Genomic DNA, 17,520 nt, shown 5'->3' on the forward strand with positions numbered 1-17,520 from the left:
GAAACTGGAGTTGAAAGTTGTTCTAAACTTTTCAAGATTTTTGGTTATTGTGGTTCCCTTTTAAGAAATTGTGTTCAAGTTGTACTCACTGGAATTCACTACTGAGTGGGAGTTGCCAATGAAAGTAGGTTTTTCTACTGCTGAGATTCTTCTTTTTTCTAAAATTCCATGAGTACAGGTGTCCTTCTGTGATCTAGCATCTGCCAGGAAAGCTCATGTTCTCTTAGTTTGAGATAATATTATTAAAAAGATGGAGATGAGGAAAATCAGGCTTAATGAGGTTTATCCAAGAGCATTAATAGATCCCTTAGTCTGTTAGAATTCCTCTGTCTAATGCATTTCAAGTCTCTAGTTTGTCTCTTCATGTCTTTATCACAGTGGCTGGCTACTAATTTTTGCTTGACTGATAAAACCTAGTTCTTGCTACTTGCAGCTAATGCATTTTTAGCTTATAACATAAAAGCTCCTTCTTAAACCTTAAATCCCTTTTGATCAAGGAGATGAAAGCCTGTTAATTTGACTTTGGTAACAGATAAAACATTGGACAGTAAACTGGACCCAGACAGTATTTTCTTCACAAAAGCAGAAAGGCTTTGGTAAAGCATTTGACAGATACCAAGAGGGAATTTTCAATTCATGTGGAAGAGAGGAGGATTGCTGTAGAAGTGTGAGGAGCACAAAAACAGGCATCAGTGCACTAATGGGACCTGTAGCAATCAAATTTCTTTTGGTGTTTTGCTGAGCAAAGCAAGTCCTTGTTGCTGATGTGAGTTGAGATACATGAGAATGAAGGAGAACAGGAGGGGTTGGATGATATGTGATATATGATGTTGCAGATTTTGGTGATTAGAATAGAATGAGAATTCCTAGTAGGTGTCCTGTTTTTAGAGGGGAGAACCACCAACCTGTAGACCACATTAATGTACAGGGAAAACCAAATGGACATTGGAAGTGTTACATGCCATGGTGTCTGATCAAGAGAAAGCTGCCTGAACTTTGGGAATAGCTGTAAGGACCCGGATTTGTGCAGTGTTTCAAAATCATGATAAATGCAGTTAATTACATCATCATTTCACCCTGTGTAAAGTGTTTGTTACAAACCACAATTTGAACCAGTCTCACCTCTCAGTGCTGCTGAAAGAACCAAAGGTGCAGAGCACAGTTCAGAGTGGCAGAAATTGTCATTTCCAGAGCAAATACAGCAACTCACTTCACAAACCTCTGGCATTTAACAGTCAGACTTGGCAAATCTTCTGAGTTCCTGTGTCTTGCTCATTGTACCAAGCTGACTAAGTCTGGTCTGGGTTTCTCTGACACCATGTGGATTATGGTCTGGTAGAAACTGTCCTGACTGTCAAGCACTTGACAGAAAATAAAGCTGACCTGGTCAGATTTTTAGAGCAGGAGTTTAGTTTAGATAATGCAAAGTGAAGTTTATGCAGCTGAGATTGCTTAGGAAGATGCAAAGAGGTTAAATACTGATAATTTCTGCTGAGCTTATGTTATTGGTGCATCCTGAACTTCTTATTTATGAAGATTCTCAGTCTCTGTGGAGATTGCCTGTGTTTGGTGTCAATACAGCTTGCAAATTTCCAGGTTGTGGATGTATTTTCTCTTTGTACATGAATTATGAAATTTGGGGGGTGGTGTGTGTTCATTCCATGGTACATAATGTGTGGGCACTGAGATATTGTAAATATTCAGTAGCTTTGCGTGACCATACAGGAGAGTGAGCTCTGTGGCAAATGCTGAATTTTGGAGTGGTGAATAAATATTTAATATTAAAGATGGAAGAGCACGTTTAATGCTTGTACTTCATTTTGATTACTCAGATAAATTCCTGCAAATTTGAAGAGCCATAACAGGACACACTTTCCTGAACTTGTACTCCTGATCAGAGGATTAAACTATTAAAAATCAAGCTAGGAGCTAAGTTCAAAATAACATGCCTAAGCACTTTTTTTCCCTGTAATAGTTTCAACAGGGCTAAAATAGCTTGGCTGTGTCTGTATCTACTTCTGTGGGTGTCCAGATGTTCCTGGTGATCACAATGTAGAGGACAAGGTGCTTCAGATGGAGCTGAGCTGAGATCAGCCTGCATCTGTGTGGCTAGGAGCTAAGTTCAAAATAACATGTTAAAGCACTTTTTTTCCCCCTATAATAGTTTCAACAGGGCTAAAATAGCTTGGCTGTGTCTGTATCTACTTCTGTGGGTGTCCAGATGTTCCTGGTGATCACAATATAGAGGACAAGGTGCTTCAGATGGAACTGAGGTCAGCCTGGTGCCTGTGCCTAGGAGCTAAGTTCAAAATAACATGCCAGAGCACTTTTTTTTCCCCCTACAAGGCTAAAGTGGGTTGGCTGTGTCTGCATCTACTTCTGTGGATGTCCAGGTGTTCCTGGTGATCACAATGTAGAGGACAAGGTGCTTCAGATGGAGCTGAGGTCAGCCTGCATCTGTTACTGGTGCCTGTGCCTGCGAGCTAAGTTCAAAATAACATGTCAAAGCATTTTTTCCCCCTGTAATAGTTTCAACAGTGCTAAAGTAGTTTGGCTGTGTCTGTATCCACTTTATCTACTTCTGTGGATGTCCAGATGTTCCTGGTGATCACAACATAGAGGACAAGGTGCTTCAGATGGAGCTGAGGTCAGCCTGGTGCTGTTGCCTGTGGCTAGGAGCTAACTTCAAAATAACATGTCAAAGCCCTTTTTCCCCCCTGTAATAGTTTCAACAGGGCTAAAGTAGCTTGTCTGTGTCTGCATCTACTTCTGTGGGTGTCCAGATGTTCCTGGTGATCACAATGTAGAGGACAAGGTGCTTCAGATGGAACTGAGGTCAGCCTGCATCTGTTACTGGTGCCTGTGCCTACGAGCTAAGTTCAAAATAACATGTCAAAGTATTTTTTCCCCCTGTAATAGTTTCAACAGGGCTAAAGTAGTTTGGCTGTGTCTGTATGTACTTCTGTGGATGTCCAGAGAGAGTTCCTGGTGCTCACAAGGTAGAGGGCAGCATGTTTCAGATGGAGCTGAGGTCAGCCTGCATCTCTGCTGGTGCCTGTGGCTCAGGCAGACATTGTGTAGCCTGTGTGCAGCCAGCTGCTGCTGTGTTTGCTGCAGTGACTCAGTGCTGGGAGGAGGAGAAACCATCATGTGAGATGTGTTCTAGTGAGTAGTGACTGTTGGATTAGATAATGCTATCTGTGCCCACATGCTGGGGCTAACAGCATTTGAGAATAAAACTCCAAACATTGCTGGCTTGCTTGTTGCTGGGTTAGAGGAGCTCAGGGCAGCCCCAAAAGTCTGGGTACACTGAAGCTCCAGCTTGAACAGCTCAGTTTGTTTGGATTGATGAGCCCAGCTTTAATCATAGCTGATGTGATACATTTACTTCTAGAATTTAGCATAGTATTATTCCTGGATTTCTTGCCTTTAAAACTTAAAAAACCCCTAGTGAAACACAGAAAGAAAGATGCATCAGCTGTTGAGTACTTTCTTAGAACCACATTTGGTTTCCTATACTGAATGCCTGAATGGTAACTTTCTGAACAATAAGTGCAGAATATTACTACAATACTTACAACCAGCAATAGTCTGGCAACCTTCATGCTGCCTTCTTAGTGTCATCCTTAGGTCTCTCTTCTGACATACTTTGTCATTTTAGAAAAAGTAACAGCACAAGCAAGAAACTATTTTTCAAAAAAGCAAAAAAACCACCATGTGAGACACAGAAAAGCTCCCCTCAATTGTATATTTTTAAGTCCACGTTGTTTTTTAATAACTCAAGTGATGGCTTTTGGTGTCTTCTTTTGATACACATATTGAAATTCTTTCCCCCCCCCTCATTTGCCTTGTTTTTGTATCTTTAAGCAGACAAAACTGGGATAGTGTTCATATTGATCTTTGAGTGATTTGATGCCCTGCTTTGACACACAGTTTTTCTGCCAAGAAAAAATGAAATATGAAATTGATGTGTTCATAAATGGCAACTAACAGCTGTCAAATATTATGAATTATCTGCCTGCAGCTGACCTCTTCATTCAATGCAGCAATTGCTTCAGTCAGGTCTGTTCCTCAAGATATTTTGTTTTCTGCAGGCTTTGTCTTGGATCTTTGTTTTCTACAGTGAGTTTTAAAATTAAATACTTCAAACAAGTTTCTGTTCATCTTGGAGTGTCTGTCAGCTCAGTGCCTCCTGAATTTGGATGTGATACAAAGATGCCTTTGTACTGTTCATGGAAATACCTCTGTTTTTAATGTATCTGGCTTTGTGACAAGGAGCCTTCCAGGTTCGTGGCTGAACTCTGTTATTCAGGTTGATATATGGGCTCCTCAGTGCAGTTTCCTATCATCTTTTTAGGAAAAAATGTAATGGCTTGATCTCACAGCCAAGAGCAAAGCAAGTGTTAGAATGCTGAAGATTTATGTGAATGTACAGCACAACTTCCACTTGAGGAAGCAAGGTGACCTGCCAGACTGTTTCAGCTCTGCATTTGTTACTCATAGGGGTTTTTTTCCCTCTTGGTGCCCTTGTGACAGAAGCTCTGGGTTTTGACACAGCTGGAGTTTCTTCATGTTTCAAGGCATCCTTGCTCTGGTGGAAGGAGTTTTGTACAAATCCAGTGACTCTGCTGCAGGTGACAAAATATGGAGGCTTAGGTAGGGAAAGTGTCCCAGGAAAGGACAGATTCTCTCTGGCTTTTAAGTCTGCTCTGAACTGGAATATTGTTTTACCAGTAAACACTGAATTTTCTTAATCTGGTTGAGATCTTTGTATTCTCTTCAACCTGTGTGGTAATGGCCATATTTTAACACAATCAACTGAGGGCTCCATTCCTTTGATTGACCATGTTGAGATCTTCAGCAAAAGGCCCAGAGGATCTCACAGCCATTCACCTCGAGGAGGAGAAATTAAAAAAACCCATCTGTTCCCTTCCCCTTCCCCAATACAGATAAAAAAAAAAAAAAAATAGTTTGAGACAGCTTCCTACTCACCCATCACTCACACTGGCCTTTGAATGAAGTGGTGCTACTTGCTAAATGGAAAGTGATCTCAGTGTGCATGTGGTGCTGGCTCATTTCACAGAATAACAGGAGCTGAGACAACAAGGCTGCTTAATTGTTATTCCTTTTTATGATCAAGAGCTGGCCAGGAAGGCTTTGTGTGTACCCGAGTAAGTAAATTAACTGCAATTCTGTTTTGCAGTTGTCACGTAGGAGAAATTCTAAACATTGTCACCATCACAGAATGTGGGGGGATTTTTTCCAGCAGGGATGCAACAGTGTGTGCTTAATCCTGCTCACTGCATCTTTTTTTTCCCCCATGTGTTATTTCAAGAATGTAGTCATGCTCCTGCTGCTTGGCTGCCCAAAGAACTGCAGGATTAATGCTCATATTAAGTCACGAGTTAATATTGTAAATATGATTCTTTCTTTATCCTCAGACAGTATCTCCTTAACTGGACAAAATTATAAGGGCAAGAGGGGAAATAATTTTAAGAGCTGGTGCAATATTAAAGTAAGCTAATTTAACAACAGCACCACCAAAACAAAAAATAACCAAGAGCCTCTCCCAAACACCCCAAAGTGAACTTTCCCAAAATGCTTTGGGCATGAAGCTAATTAAAATCCACAAAGAAGGTGTCATGAGCAGTCACTGTGATAGAGCTCCCAGCTATTCTGAGGTTCTGAAGTTGACTCTGAATCTAAACATGAGTAACAGCACCTTGTGTGTGACTGACATGTGCAGCTCTACAGCAGGCTCAGCTATTTCATGGACATTACCTCTTACATTTAATAAGTCACACTTCTGAAATAGTTGGAATAATCACATTGTCTTTGCATAACAAGCATTTCACTACAGGACAGCTCTCTGGGGCATTTGGAGTGTCTCTTTAGCTTTTCCAAAGTTGTCCTGGTGGCCAGATGTGCTTTCTAAGACTGAAGGGTGTTCAGGTATTGCTTTCACAGGGTTCTTGAACTACCAGTCTTGACATTCAGATGCGCTTTAATTGGTGTGTGATGACTCTCCTTAATCTGCTAATGCTTTTGTCTAATATAATTTTGATCTCTTGACAAAATTTAAAAATAAAATTATACTATCTAATGCTGACTAAACAAAGCCAGAGGGATTTATTTTTTTAAATTTTATCATTAATAATCAAATGTGGTCTTAATCTTTTTTAGCTGCAACTGTAACACTTGCTAAGATCTAGTGTGTAGCTTATGGAATCTTCCTTGCTTATTAAGTTGTGTTAAAGCAGCTTGATTGCATTACTGGCATCTGACCTATGCACCTTTTGGTTTGCTATTCAAAAGGTTTATTAAAATTGTTAAAATTACAGCAGAAGTGTAGTGAGTTGTGAGGTGTGGGGTTTTTTGGGTTTGTTTTTTTTTTGCTTGTTGTTTTGCCTTCTTTTTTTTTTTCTTTGTTGACAAAGAGATGCTTCAGTGACATATAATGAGAAATTATTCTCAACAATGGTGTATTTAATCTCATATTTATAAGAGATGCTTGCAAGGTATTTTGCTGCCCTCTCTTGGTAGAGCTTTTGTATTGTAAGCAAAGTGCTTAACTTTGTTCCTGGCAAAAAATTCTGGGTTTATTCCTTTTATTTTCTGAAGAAATGGGGATTCTTTTACCAAAAAAAAGAAAAAAAAAGTTAAATACTGCCTTACTCAATATTTACTAAATAATGACTAATTTGTTACTCAGGTGCTGTGTGGATAAAAGTGGTTATTTCACTGTCTTTTATCTTATTTGGTCAATATAATTTGATAGTGTTCATTGCCAGTTGAAATAATTTTTGCTTCAGACTAAATTTAAACACTTAGATGCATATTGGTGTGACACAAACCCTTCTGGGCCAGGCCAAACACCTGGAATGCTTCCCTCTGCTGCTCTCCATCCTCTGGGCATCTCTTGGTTCAACAGCTTCTGCATGATGGAGTTGCTGTTTTCTAAGTGATTTCCCATGGTTGTGTTGGGGTTTTATTTTTTCTTCCCTGTGGGTTTTTTCCTGCTTTTTCTTTGAATCACTCTGGCAAAGAGTTCCATAGCTCATCTGCCTGATGTGCAGGGCTGCTCTTTTCTTTTGAGCTTTGCTCTCATTATTTCGTTGACTCTTTCCTCCCAGCTGTTGTGAAGGAGTGTCCCCATCACTCAGAGCTCCAGTTGTCTTTCCCAGAATGCAGAATTACAGCTTTCTAAACTATTTTTAGATGGAAGGTGTTGGGTACATTTGATAACACTTTTCTGCTGCTCTTAAAGTCTTTTCAGTTCTGATTTTCTCCCTGTTTTGAGGTGGGAGAAGGGATGCAGGGATTGTGAGGCAGGGTGGTGCTATTTCTGAACTGTCCATAATCCTTTCTTCATGTTTAGTGTCTGGTTGGGGTTTTTGAACAGGACACATCAATGAATGGATGTTGTTGTAACCCTTAGATCTCACTCCTGGGTCCACAGGCAACCCAAAGTCCAGCACTCTGTAAATTCATTTAGCAGATATTTCTCTCTCTCTGTCCTGCTTCACTTCAGTGAAGGTTTATTTGCCAATTTTATTCCCAGGTTAGTTGGAATTAGAAGATCAGTAATTCCTTATAATCAGCCATCATCCTTGCTGCCCTGAATAACTAAATATTATTAAGGAGCTTTATGACAAGCACCTCACTGTTCCTTTTCCAAGTTGTTTATGGAAATATGAAATTATGGCAGAGCCCGTGGTATGGCTTATTGGAAAACAGCCTTGGCAATGCTGCCCTTGTGTGAGGAGTGACCTATATTGAGCTTCTATTTCTGTAAAGAAATGAAGAACTAAAGAAAAATAAATTTTCTGGCAGTAGCTTGATGTGTTGTTAAACCCAGGGAATTGATACCTTCCAGTATTATAAACTAAATATAACCTAAAATGTTTATAATCTCAAATGTCATATCTACATTTTAGGTTTAGGATGAACAGAATGTACATTTCTAGGTGGAATATGCTAATTTCTGGCAAATGGATGCAAAAGAATGATGGAAATAAACAAAGCTGCTTTGGCATCTGTCAGCGTTGTCTTCTGCTCTGAACAGTCTTTTAGGTACAAACATGTGCATCCACTTCTCCTTTATGGAAAAAAAAAAGAATTTTAACCTGACCAAGCTGGAGTTAGCCTTGATGAAAACCCTGTTTTCCTCTAATAATAGGTTTTATCTGAGGAGAAAAAGGAGCACATAGTCAAATCAGTTTTGTACAGAACAAGCAAAAGTGTAACATCAAAAATATTTTTAATACCTCTTGGAGGTATTAAATTAATATTTCTATGGTTTGTATTATGTTCATTATATTATATTAACATTTCTAGAGCTCCTCTACTGACTCCAAATCTGTATGGGTCAATCACCAGACGTTTTAGTAGATTTCAGATACTAAAAATCAGTCATTTAACAAAAGCTGGGTTGCAGCTCTTATTTCATAGTGACTGTTCTTACAGCTTTGGTTTGTGGCTGAGGGAGGAAATGGTCAAGGAGCAGAACTGGTTTTTTGCTTCTGATGGGTAATGAGTTAGGTAGTGAAAAAAGGCCTTTTGTTGTGCACAACAACAACTTGGTTATAGAAATAATAAAATTTTAAAATTTGTAAATTTTTTTTTGTTTTTAAAGGAAAAACAATGGTCTGAAAATGGAATGGATTTCAATAACAATAGTTCATGGGCTGGAATTTGCAGTTATGCTGGTATTTTCTAGTCATGAAAAGGAGTGAAACAGCTGAAGTTCCCTTTTCAGAATTCTGTCCTTATGACTCTACATACACAGCATAATATTGCCAATGACTGTCCAAATTAAATTGCCCAGTGGCGTAATATAGAAAACACACATCTGTTAACTTGAGGTGTCAAAATTCAGATCTCCTCTCTGCTTTATAGTTAAGAGCTGGATGTCCTTTTTGTTTGTTGAGAAGCTGTCATCAGTTTGCTTCTGAAACATGGCAGAAAAAATGGCTCTGTGCTTTGTAGACCAGATTTTCTTTCTAACTGTTGTGATTTATCTCTTTTTTTGGAAACAAGAATTAAATAGAGAACAACAACTAGCAGCATTTTCAGTGTTTAGTACTGACAGGAACACACTGGCCACAGCTGGGAGGAGGATCAGCCTAATTTTGTTCCATCACTGAGTTATCCCCAAGAGATGAAAAAGCTTTGAAAATCAAGAAGTTGTATTTTAACCAACTAAGAGGATATATCTTTTGAAAAGCCCTAAAAAACCCTAAAGAAAATACAGAACGAGTTGAGAAGAAAGGATCAGACAGGTGGTATATAGCTTTTCCCACTGCATTTTTTTTTTTTTTTAAGAAAGTCCTTTCAGCCAACCCAGTGGCTTTGGCAGAGAATTTTGCAAGGTTTCTTCTTACCCTTAGGGTATTTCCACTGCCTGGCTTTTACTTGTTTTCCTCCTCTTCACATCTTCCCCCTCTCTGCTTTGCTTTGCAAAGCCTCCCATGAGCTGCAAGCCCTGCCAGCTCCCTGCAGTGTTTCCTTGGCTGCTGCACCCTGGATTTTTTTTGACCATGTCCATTTTTCCTGTGCCTTCAGGGTGTTCTCATGTTGTTGCCAGTTCAGCTGTGTGTCTGTTAGGATGCAAGTGAGGATGGACACGTGTGCATTTTGATGGATATGGAATAAAATAAAATATGGACGAATTCTGTCTGACTAGTTAATCCAAAAACCATAATTTGTTTGAGGTGTTTCTTTTTTTTTAATGAGTATTTGTGTTAGTGCTATTTCACTGTACTTCTATTCACTGCTGTGAGTATAAAATACTGTGCAAAGAACAAATGTAACTCCATATCCCAAACTGGGAAGATTGTATCAGTTATTAAATGAGCAGTAAATTACCTCTTGAAGTTTGTCTCTCAGAATGTTCAGTTAGTAAAGAGGAAATCAGATATGTGATTCTTTTTACTGTAAACATAATAAAACTATTATCCAGCTCAGAAAAGTGGCGTGTTAGGATTAAGACTTCCAGGTAGGTAGAAATGCTGTGCTTTTGTTCTGGCTGCTTCCAGGATTGTTGGTTTATGTCCTTGTCCTTTGAAGAGCTGCCTGAGGTGTTTGGTTTTCACTTTGCAGCTGAGTCTCTTTCCTTTTCTCACCACTGCAGACAGTTGCAAGAGCAGCAGAGGCAGAAGGAGCTGGAACGGGAGAGGCTGGATCGCGAACGGATGGAACGGGAGAGGCTGGAGAGAGAGAGGCTGGAAAGGGAAAGGCTGGAAAGAGAGCGCCTGGAGCAGGAGCAGCTGGAGAGGGAACGGCAGGAGAGGGAACGGCAGGAGCGCCTGGAGAGGGAGAGACAGGAGAAGGAGAGGCAGGACCGCGAGAGACTGGAACGACTCGAACGGGAGAGGCAAGAGAGAGAGCGGCAAGAACAGTTGGAAAGGGAACAGTTGGAATGGGAAAGAGAGAGAAGAATTTCAAATGCTGGTAAGAATTTCAAAATCCGAGCGTGTTCTACAGCTAGACCGCTCTTGATGTGTTTGGGTGATGGAGTGGGAGAGAACCAACAAATGGCAAGGGTGTAGAGCTGTGTAGCCACAGTCAGTATTTCAGGCTTCATTTGGCTGGAATCCCTTCCCTTTTTCTATGGCAAGAAGTCTAAGATATTTGACTTTCCTGTCATAATTTTCCATTAATTCTGAAATAAATTTTTTTGCATTCTTTGCTCACTCCGTTGCCGTACTCTCTGATTGCGTGGAAGAACTTGAATCATTTTGGGCACCTCCAATATTGGTTGAAGTGTGATGAGTTAAACTTTCTAAATACCTTATCATTTTTAGCTCTATTCAACAAACATGTTGTCATTATATAAGTTGGGAAAAAACCCCTAAAAGGTATCAGGTTGAGTGTGTTAACATAGAAGGTATGTTGCTATATAAGGCAAAGCAATAGTGTGAGAAATGCTTTTCAGTCTGAAGCCTTGCTTAATCTATCATTGTAGTAACATTTCAGTGAAATGTGTTGTATGTATTTGTAGATAAGATAATGCTCTGCCTGTGGAAAAGCATCCAGTGATAACTGAAAGCTTTCTCATTTTGGTAATATAATGGAACATTAGTCAAGCGCTTGGTTGTTCTTCAGTCTCAAACTCAATTTACATAAGTCAGCTCATGGTGAAAGTCAAGGAATACTATGTAAGTCATTTTAGAGCAGAGGATTTTATTGGTAGCTTTATTCCCAGTACTTTCAATATTTGCTATGCAGCTTTTTCTGGGGTATAGAGAGATGACACTTGCTGCCTATGGTAAGAGTTGAAACAAATGTTAAGATCACTACATTTGCTTGCAGTTTGCAACCAAACAAGAAGATAAAAGCTGGTAAAAGACTGATTGCTCAACCCAATATCTAACCCATCTCACAGATGGGATTTGAGAAAACTTTCTCTAGAACGTTCTTGTAAATTCAGTTGTTGGCACAAAAAGAGTTGGTAAAATTTAAGAGCAGCTGTTGATAATATGTAAAACTTTCCTAACAGTATTTTCACTTGTGCCTAATCCTCTGGTACTAACTGTAGTCTACATTTTTACATTTTGTTCGAATGCTGGTTTTGTTGCTTCATTAGCTCCCTTTTTCTCTTTCTCCTTTTTTTATCCTGCCTTTGCTGCTGCTTTCCATCTTCTGTCCAGCTCCATCTTTCGACAACTCCCCGTATAGCACTCCACTTCCTGAATACTCCAGTTGCCAGCCTCCTTCAGCACCTCCTCCATCATATGCAAAAGCAGTCTCAGCGCCAATGGCCGAGGCCACACCGGAGTACGCTGTAGTGACTTCTGCACCACCGACCTCCACTCCCCCTACACCGCCTCTAAGGCACTCTGCATCGCGTTTTGCTACATCCCTAGGCTCGGCTTTCCACCCCGTTCTCCCCCATTACGCCACGGTTCCTCGGCCCGTGAACAAAAGCTCCCGGCCCCCTTCTCCCGTGGGCGCCGCGGCCACGTTGCCTCCCAGCAGCAGCAGCAGGCCCGCGGCCTGGGCCGCGCCCAGCTTCGCGCCCCTGCCCCCGTCTCCTCCGGTCATGATCAGCAGCCCTCCGGGCAAGGCCGCCGGGCCCAGACCCGTCCTGCCCGTGGCGGCTTCCAACGCGGCGGCCCAAGCGTCCACGTCTTCTCCCACGGCTCCCAACGGGCTTCCCGAAAACCTGGCTTATCCGGTTCCTTCACCTTCTACCTCAGGTTCAACGCCGCCTCCGCCACCTCCTCCCCCCCCGCTGCCTTCCTTTCCGCCTCTGTCACTCTCTGGGCCTCAAGCTTCTCCTTCTCCCAACTCCCCGAATGCCTCGACTCCCTCATCCAAGCCTAGTGTTCTCCCTTCTCCCTCTGCAGCTACCCCTGCCTCTGTTGAGAACTCTCTAAACTCTGTGCTGGGAGACTCCTCTGCTTCTGAGCCAGTCTTGCAGGCAGCCTCTCAGCCGGTTGAAGCTCCGAGCCAGCAGGGTAAGGCTTTCTGTTATTGCTACTAATGCGCTAAGCTGGGCAGGGCAGAGCCCTGACTGCCCCCAGGCATGAGCACAGTGCTCCCCAAGCTGCACTGATCCTAATGCCCAACACTGCTGGGGTAAGGGAAATGGAAGAGCTCTGTGCCTAGGAGCCAATGTTCTGTGGCCTGTCATGAGTAAAATCCTCATTTCTTAAGAACTCGCCTTTGGAGAACACAATTGGTCACATTCTTGCTTGGTAAACCCTGCGTTGTTGGTTTATTTGGGAAGTGGTGTTACCACTTCATTGTTCACAGATCATTAATGGCAGCCAACATAGAGGAGCACATGTGTGGCTTTGGACATGTAAATGGCCTTCAGTGAGGTCATGGTTTATTTGAGAAGTGGTGTTACCACTTCATTAGTTCATAGATCATCCATTTCCTAATGGCAGCCAACCTAGAGGAGCACATGTGTGGCTTTGGACGTGTAAATGACTTTTAGTAAGGAATACTTCAAATTTAGAAAGTAATGTGTGCACCTACAGCATTTCTTTCTGGGCAGTGGTTGTATTTAGATACATTGCCTAGTGCACATACATATATACATGTGTATTTAGATACAGGGAGACGGTCCTTCTGCAGAGAGAGGTCCTTCTGCAGTATTTTACCAGTGTAGCTAAGAAGACTTTGGACAATAAGTTTGATTTAAGCAGGTGACAACCTTAATGAACACTCCACCAATATGATAGAAATGCATTTTACATGGTAATACATGTCTTTGTTAACATGGTAATACATGTCTTTGTTAACCTGCTTTTATACTGATTTAACAGATTTAGGTGGATTTAGTAGATGTAGGTCTTTGTACAGAACTCTGCAGCGGCTCCAAAGGTGTGGGCAGAGGGGTTCCTGGGGGATAAGCAGCTTGGTACAAGCCATGCAGAATGGACCCTGTTTATATCCTCCTGTCTGAAATGAAGGTCTGAGCTGCTTTGGGATGGAGTGGAAATAGAATAAATGGCCTCACTTCTAGTAGGAATAAAAGTGTGCACTTGGACAGTGAGTGATGCCAAGAGGGTTTAACAGAATTTCTGCAGTGGTAGCAGAGTAGGAGACCAGGAAGACTCATATGTGAAATTCCTGCCTTTAGAGATTAAGGTAGTTGTGCAGTATCTTGCCTGCCTTTTGGTGGTTTTGGTGAGACACAGGTAGGATCTGTGGAGGTGTGGAGCTGTTGTCTACGTCAAGATTTCTTAAACTCTTCCAATAATAATAATAATAATAATAGTACAGTGATCATCAGAATATTCTTTTTCCAAAGTACACTTTGTATTTGGATAACAATGTGAATTTAAATAAGTAGAAGAATGATAGATAAAAAATAGAAGGGCTTCTTCCCATTAGCTTGAAATATGTCAGTCTTCTAACTCACTAATTACTGTTTGTATTGAATTGTAAAAGTTGATTGCTGGGATTATTTTAAAGGAAAGATTTACATACAGCTTAGAAGTTAGCATTGGCACTGGAACAGTTCAGGGGTTCAGATGTTTGGGTGGTGTGTTAGGGTTTGTTAATGCAGTAAGGTACTGTTCAGCATCATGTGAGCACACCCTGTGGTTCTCCTGCTACGATGCTCATGCCTGACTTTACTCTCTGCCTGTTTCCTGGTGTAAAGCTGTTCTTGGCTGCAGCACAGACCCTGACTGGTGGGGTTTCATGTAAATGTCTCTGGAACTGTCTGATCTCTCACAGGATCCTGTGTAATTTTTTTAGTACATTATTTAAGAATGCTTCTCTCCCGCTGAAGTTTAGTGTTTCCTTACCCAGTATCTTACCAGTTCTAATGTCTCGTACACTGAGCAAAAGAACCACCCATTTCAATGGAAGCAAGACCTTTTGTTTTCCAAATCCCTAATGTCTTCTGTTTGTTTTCTCTCTGACACTAGGTGCTGTCCAAGGACCGCCTGCACCTCCTCCTCCACCTCCCCTGCCCCCTGGCCCAGCTCAGTCTTCAATAGCAGCCCCGGCTCCTCCTGGCCCTCCGCCACCTCCTCCCCTGCCGCCCTCGGGGCCGCCGCCGCCGCCGCCGCCGCCTCCTCCGCTGCCCAGCCAAGCCCCTCCCGTTCCCCTGCCCCCTCCGGCTCCCCCCCTGCCGGCCTCGGGCTTTTCGGCGGGGTTCGTGGCCGAGGATAATCGCCCTCTAACTGGACTAGCAGCTGCACTCGCTGGAGCCAAGCTTAGGAAAGTCTCACGGGTAAATAGAGCTCTGGTTTCTTTTTCACCTTCCTGTGTCCCCCACTGCTTCTAAGCTTTGGTCAAGGTCAACAGCAGTATCAAGGTATTTGGGGTAGGCTTAGTTCATGAAGGAAAAAGCATTACAGGATGTGCTGCCAGCCCATGCCATTCTTCACTTGTGCCTGTGGCATTCACATTCTCTGAAAAAATCCCTTCACCCAGGATTTCTCTCCTGGGAAGCTGAGAAGCCTCAGAGAAAAAGATAAGAATGGATAAAAGTGCTTCTCTCCTGCTGAAATTCAGTGTTTTCTTGCCCAATATCTTACCAGTTTAATGTCTAGTACACTGAGCAAAGAGCCACCATTCCAGTGGAAGTCAGAGCTTTGTTTCATTCACATTCTCTGAAAAAATCCCTTCGCCCAGGATTTTTCTCCTGGGAAGCTGAGGAGCCTCAGAGAAAAGGAAAACAATTCTTATCTCATTTGCTTCTCCTGCGTTGTACTCACATTTGCAATGTGTTTGGAGTCATTGGATTCTGCTGTCAGTTGTTTTGACTCTTTGGCTAATTGGGGCCAAGCTCTGTCAGGACTCTAGAAAGAGTCAGGAGTTTTCATTATTATCTTTTAGCATTGAGTAAGTATCCTTTCTGTATTCTTAGTATAGTATAGTATAGTATTCTTTAATATAATACAATATTACAAAGTAATAAATTAGCCTTCTGAGAATATGGAGTCAGATTCATCATTCCTGCCTTTGTCAGGACATTCCCAGCAAATACAATATGTGCCTTTCTTGCACATGAACTTTGCTGGTTCCATGAAGTCAGCTCTCGTTCTGTTGGCACATCTGCTGTCTTTTTGTGTGCTCTGAAGGGTGAAGACTCCTCCAGTTCGAGTGGAGGAGGAGGAGGAGGCTCTGCTTCATCCAAAACAGATGGTGGCCGTGGAAATGGACCCCTTCCCTTGGGAGGCAGTGGGTTGATGGAAGAAATGAGTGCCCTGCTGGCCAGGAGGTGAGGAGCTGTTCCTGCTCTGCTCCAGCTGCTTAGTCATCATCACACAGGTGGGATTTGGGCTTGCAGCTGGCTGGGGATCAGATGGAGAGCAGCTCAGGGTTGCTTTGGGAAGCTGATCATGTTTCATGAATAGCCATTTTTATGTGAGTGTAATCCAGTACTTCTGTGTAAGCCTTTGTGCAGCAGCAAGGCAAGGCATGCAGACTTCAAATTGCACAGTTGCTTTGGCAGGAAGGCTTTGCCTTTGAAGGTGCTTTGAAAGTACTTCTTAAAACACTAATTTTCATGAGGCTGTATAAGTCTTTAATTGCAGTAAACAACATTCTTCCATCTTAAAGCCATTATGAGCTTGGTAACATTTGTCTCTGCTTACAGGAGAAGAATTGCTGAAAAGGGATCAACAGAACCAGAGCAGAAAGAAGATAAAGCTGTGAGTTGAGAAATTTTATCTGATTCACATTGCTCAGTACAAGGATTAGCAGAGAGATTCCAGTGGTGTACAAGGGATTATTTATACTTTACTGTATAAAATATACATATAACCACTCCTCTGTGAAGTGCTTGCTCATTTTCTATATACAGTTCTGCAGAGCCATTTTAAATATATATATAAAAACTGAAATATTTAAACAGTTGAGATTGGTTCTTGTGAATCTAACAGATTATAAAGATTATTTTTCTCCTCTCCTCTCTCCCTATTCCCTCTCTTCTCCATTTTAATCAGGAAGAATCAGAGTCTTCATCTTCTAAGGTTTCTTCAACAAGCACACCTGGTAAGTAGCTCAGGTTTGTGAACTCTGGGACTCTGTATTGCTAAAATCTAGTGACAAATCTTGGTCAGCTCTGCTGAATTTTGGAGCCTCCCTCTTCTCCCATGATTACAGCCTGGGGTTTTGCTGTAGAATGGGTCCTGGTTCAGAAGATGATGGATAAAAAGACCATAAGTGAATAAAGAATATAAATGCAGAGTGCTGAAATTCTTTGCCCATGACCCCTCTGCTGAAGGGGCAGTGCTTGGAGCTCTGTAGCCAACACAGTCAGTGAGGAAAACTTACACATTCTGCAGGTGGCATGCAGATGTAAAATATGTAAATTATTGTCTCTCAAGAGACACTCAAAACTTTATTTTCCTGTTCCCTTAGTAGTGCCTTGTTGTACCCTCAGTTTCCCTGGGCACCTCTCAGTACATACCTGCAAAAGGAGGGAGCTGTGCCATTTAACCCTGCAGTCTGTCACCCCAAAAGGCACTGGAAGCAGAAAGGAAATAACTGGATAATGAAGACACCAACTTCCAGTATGTTCCAGCTTCCTCTGCTGATTGCTTGCCCATGTGTGCACTTCTCTTCCAGATGATTCAACCACTTGATGAGATGTGCAGGCCTTAATACTGAAAACCACTGCTGTAGTGTGAACAAAACCTGGCTGGGGAATAAAAAGGAGTGCCAGGGGTTGTGTGTCCAGATGGAAATAACTGGCAAAGTTAGTACTGAGATACAGGCACTCATCTAGAGAAGTCAGACTGCAAGGAAATAAATGACATCGCACAAATCAAGGTTTTCACACACACACACCTTTTTTTTCCTCTTCTTCTACAAGTGTCTGCTTCATTTTGTTCAACGCATTCTGTTAAACAGAAAGGACATTAGCCTTGAGAAAATGACTGCTTTTGGAACACTTCTAATAATATAGGCCCAAAAAGAGGGAAATTAAAACCTCTGGAATTGGTTTCTTTAATTGGTGATGATAAGAAGCCTCACCAGACCTGTTAAAAATGTCAATTGTGTTCAGAATTTGACCATTCCCTTCCAGTTGAGGAAGTTTTCTTT

At 41.8% G+C, this 17,520-nt stretch overlaps 1 protein-coding gene across 5 annotated transcripts in view; it reads left to right on the forward strand.

Moving 5' to 3' along the window:
* ENAH (ENAH actin regulator) overlaps positions 1-17,520 on the forward strand; it is a 92,370-nt gene that overhangs the window by 62,063 nt on the left and 12,787 nt on the right. For 2 of the 5 annotated variants that reach the window (XM_058801188.1, XM_058801190.1), the window contains exons 5-10: positions 10,133-10,452; positions 12,351-12,461; positions 14,391-14,698; positions 15,552-15,691; positions 16,070-16,124; positions 16,419-16,467. In XM_058801188.1, coding sequence (XP_058657171.1) covers positions 10,133-10,452; positions 12,351-12,461; positions 14,391-14,698; positions 15,552-15,691; positions 16,070-16,124; positions 16,419-16,467 — 983 coding nt within the window. Of the gene's footprint in view, positions 1-10,132; positions 10,453-11,651; positions 12,462-14,390; positions 14,699-15,551; positions 15,692-16,069; positions 16,125-16,418; positions 16,468-17,520 lie in introns of all 5 variants that reach the window. The other 3 variants (XM_058801191.1, XM_058801192.1, XM_058801187.1) reach the window with 2 other exon arrangements.

The sequence above is a fragment of the Ammospiza caudacuta genome, chromosome 3 (assembly GCF_027887145.1).
Source record: "Ammospiza caudacuta isolate bAmmCau1 chromosome 3, bAmmCau1.pri, whole genome shotgun sequence".
NCBI classification, from domain to species: domain Eukaryota; kingdom Metazoa; phylum Chordata; class Aves; order Passeriformes; family Passerellidae; genus Ammospiza; species Ammospiza caudacuta.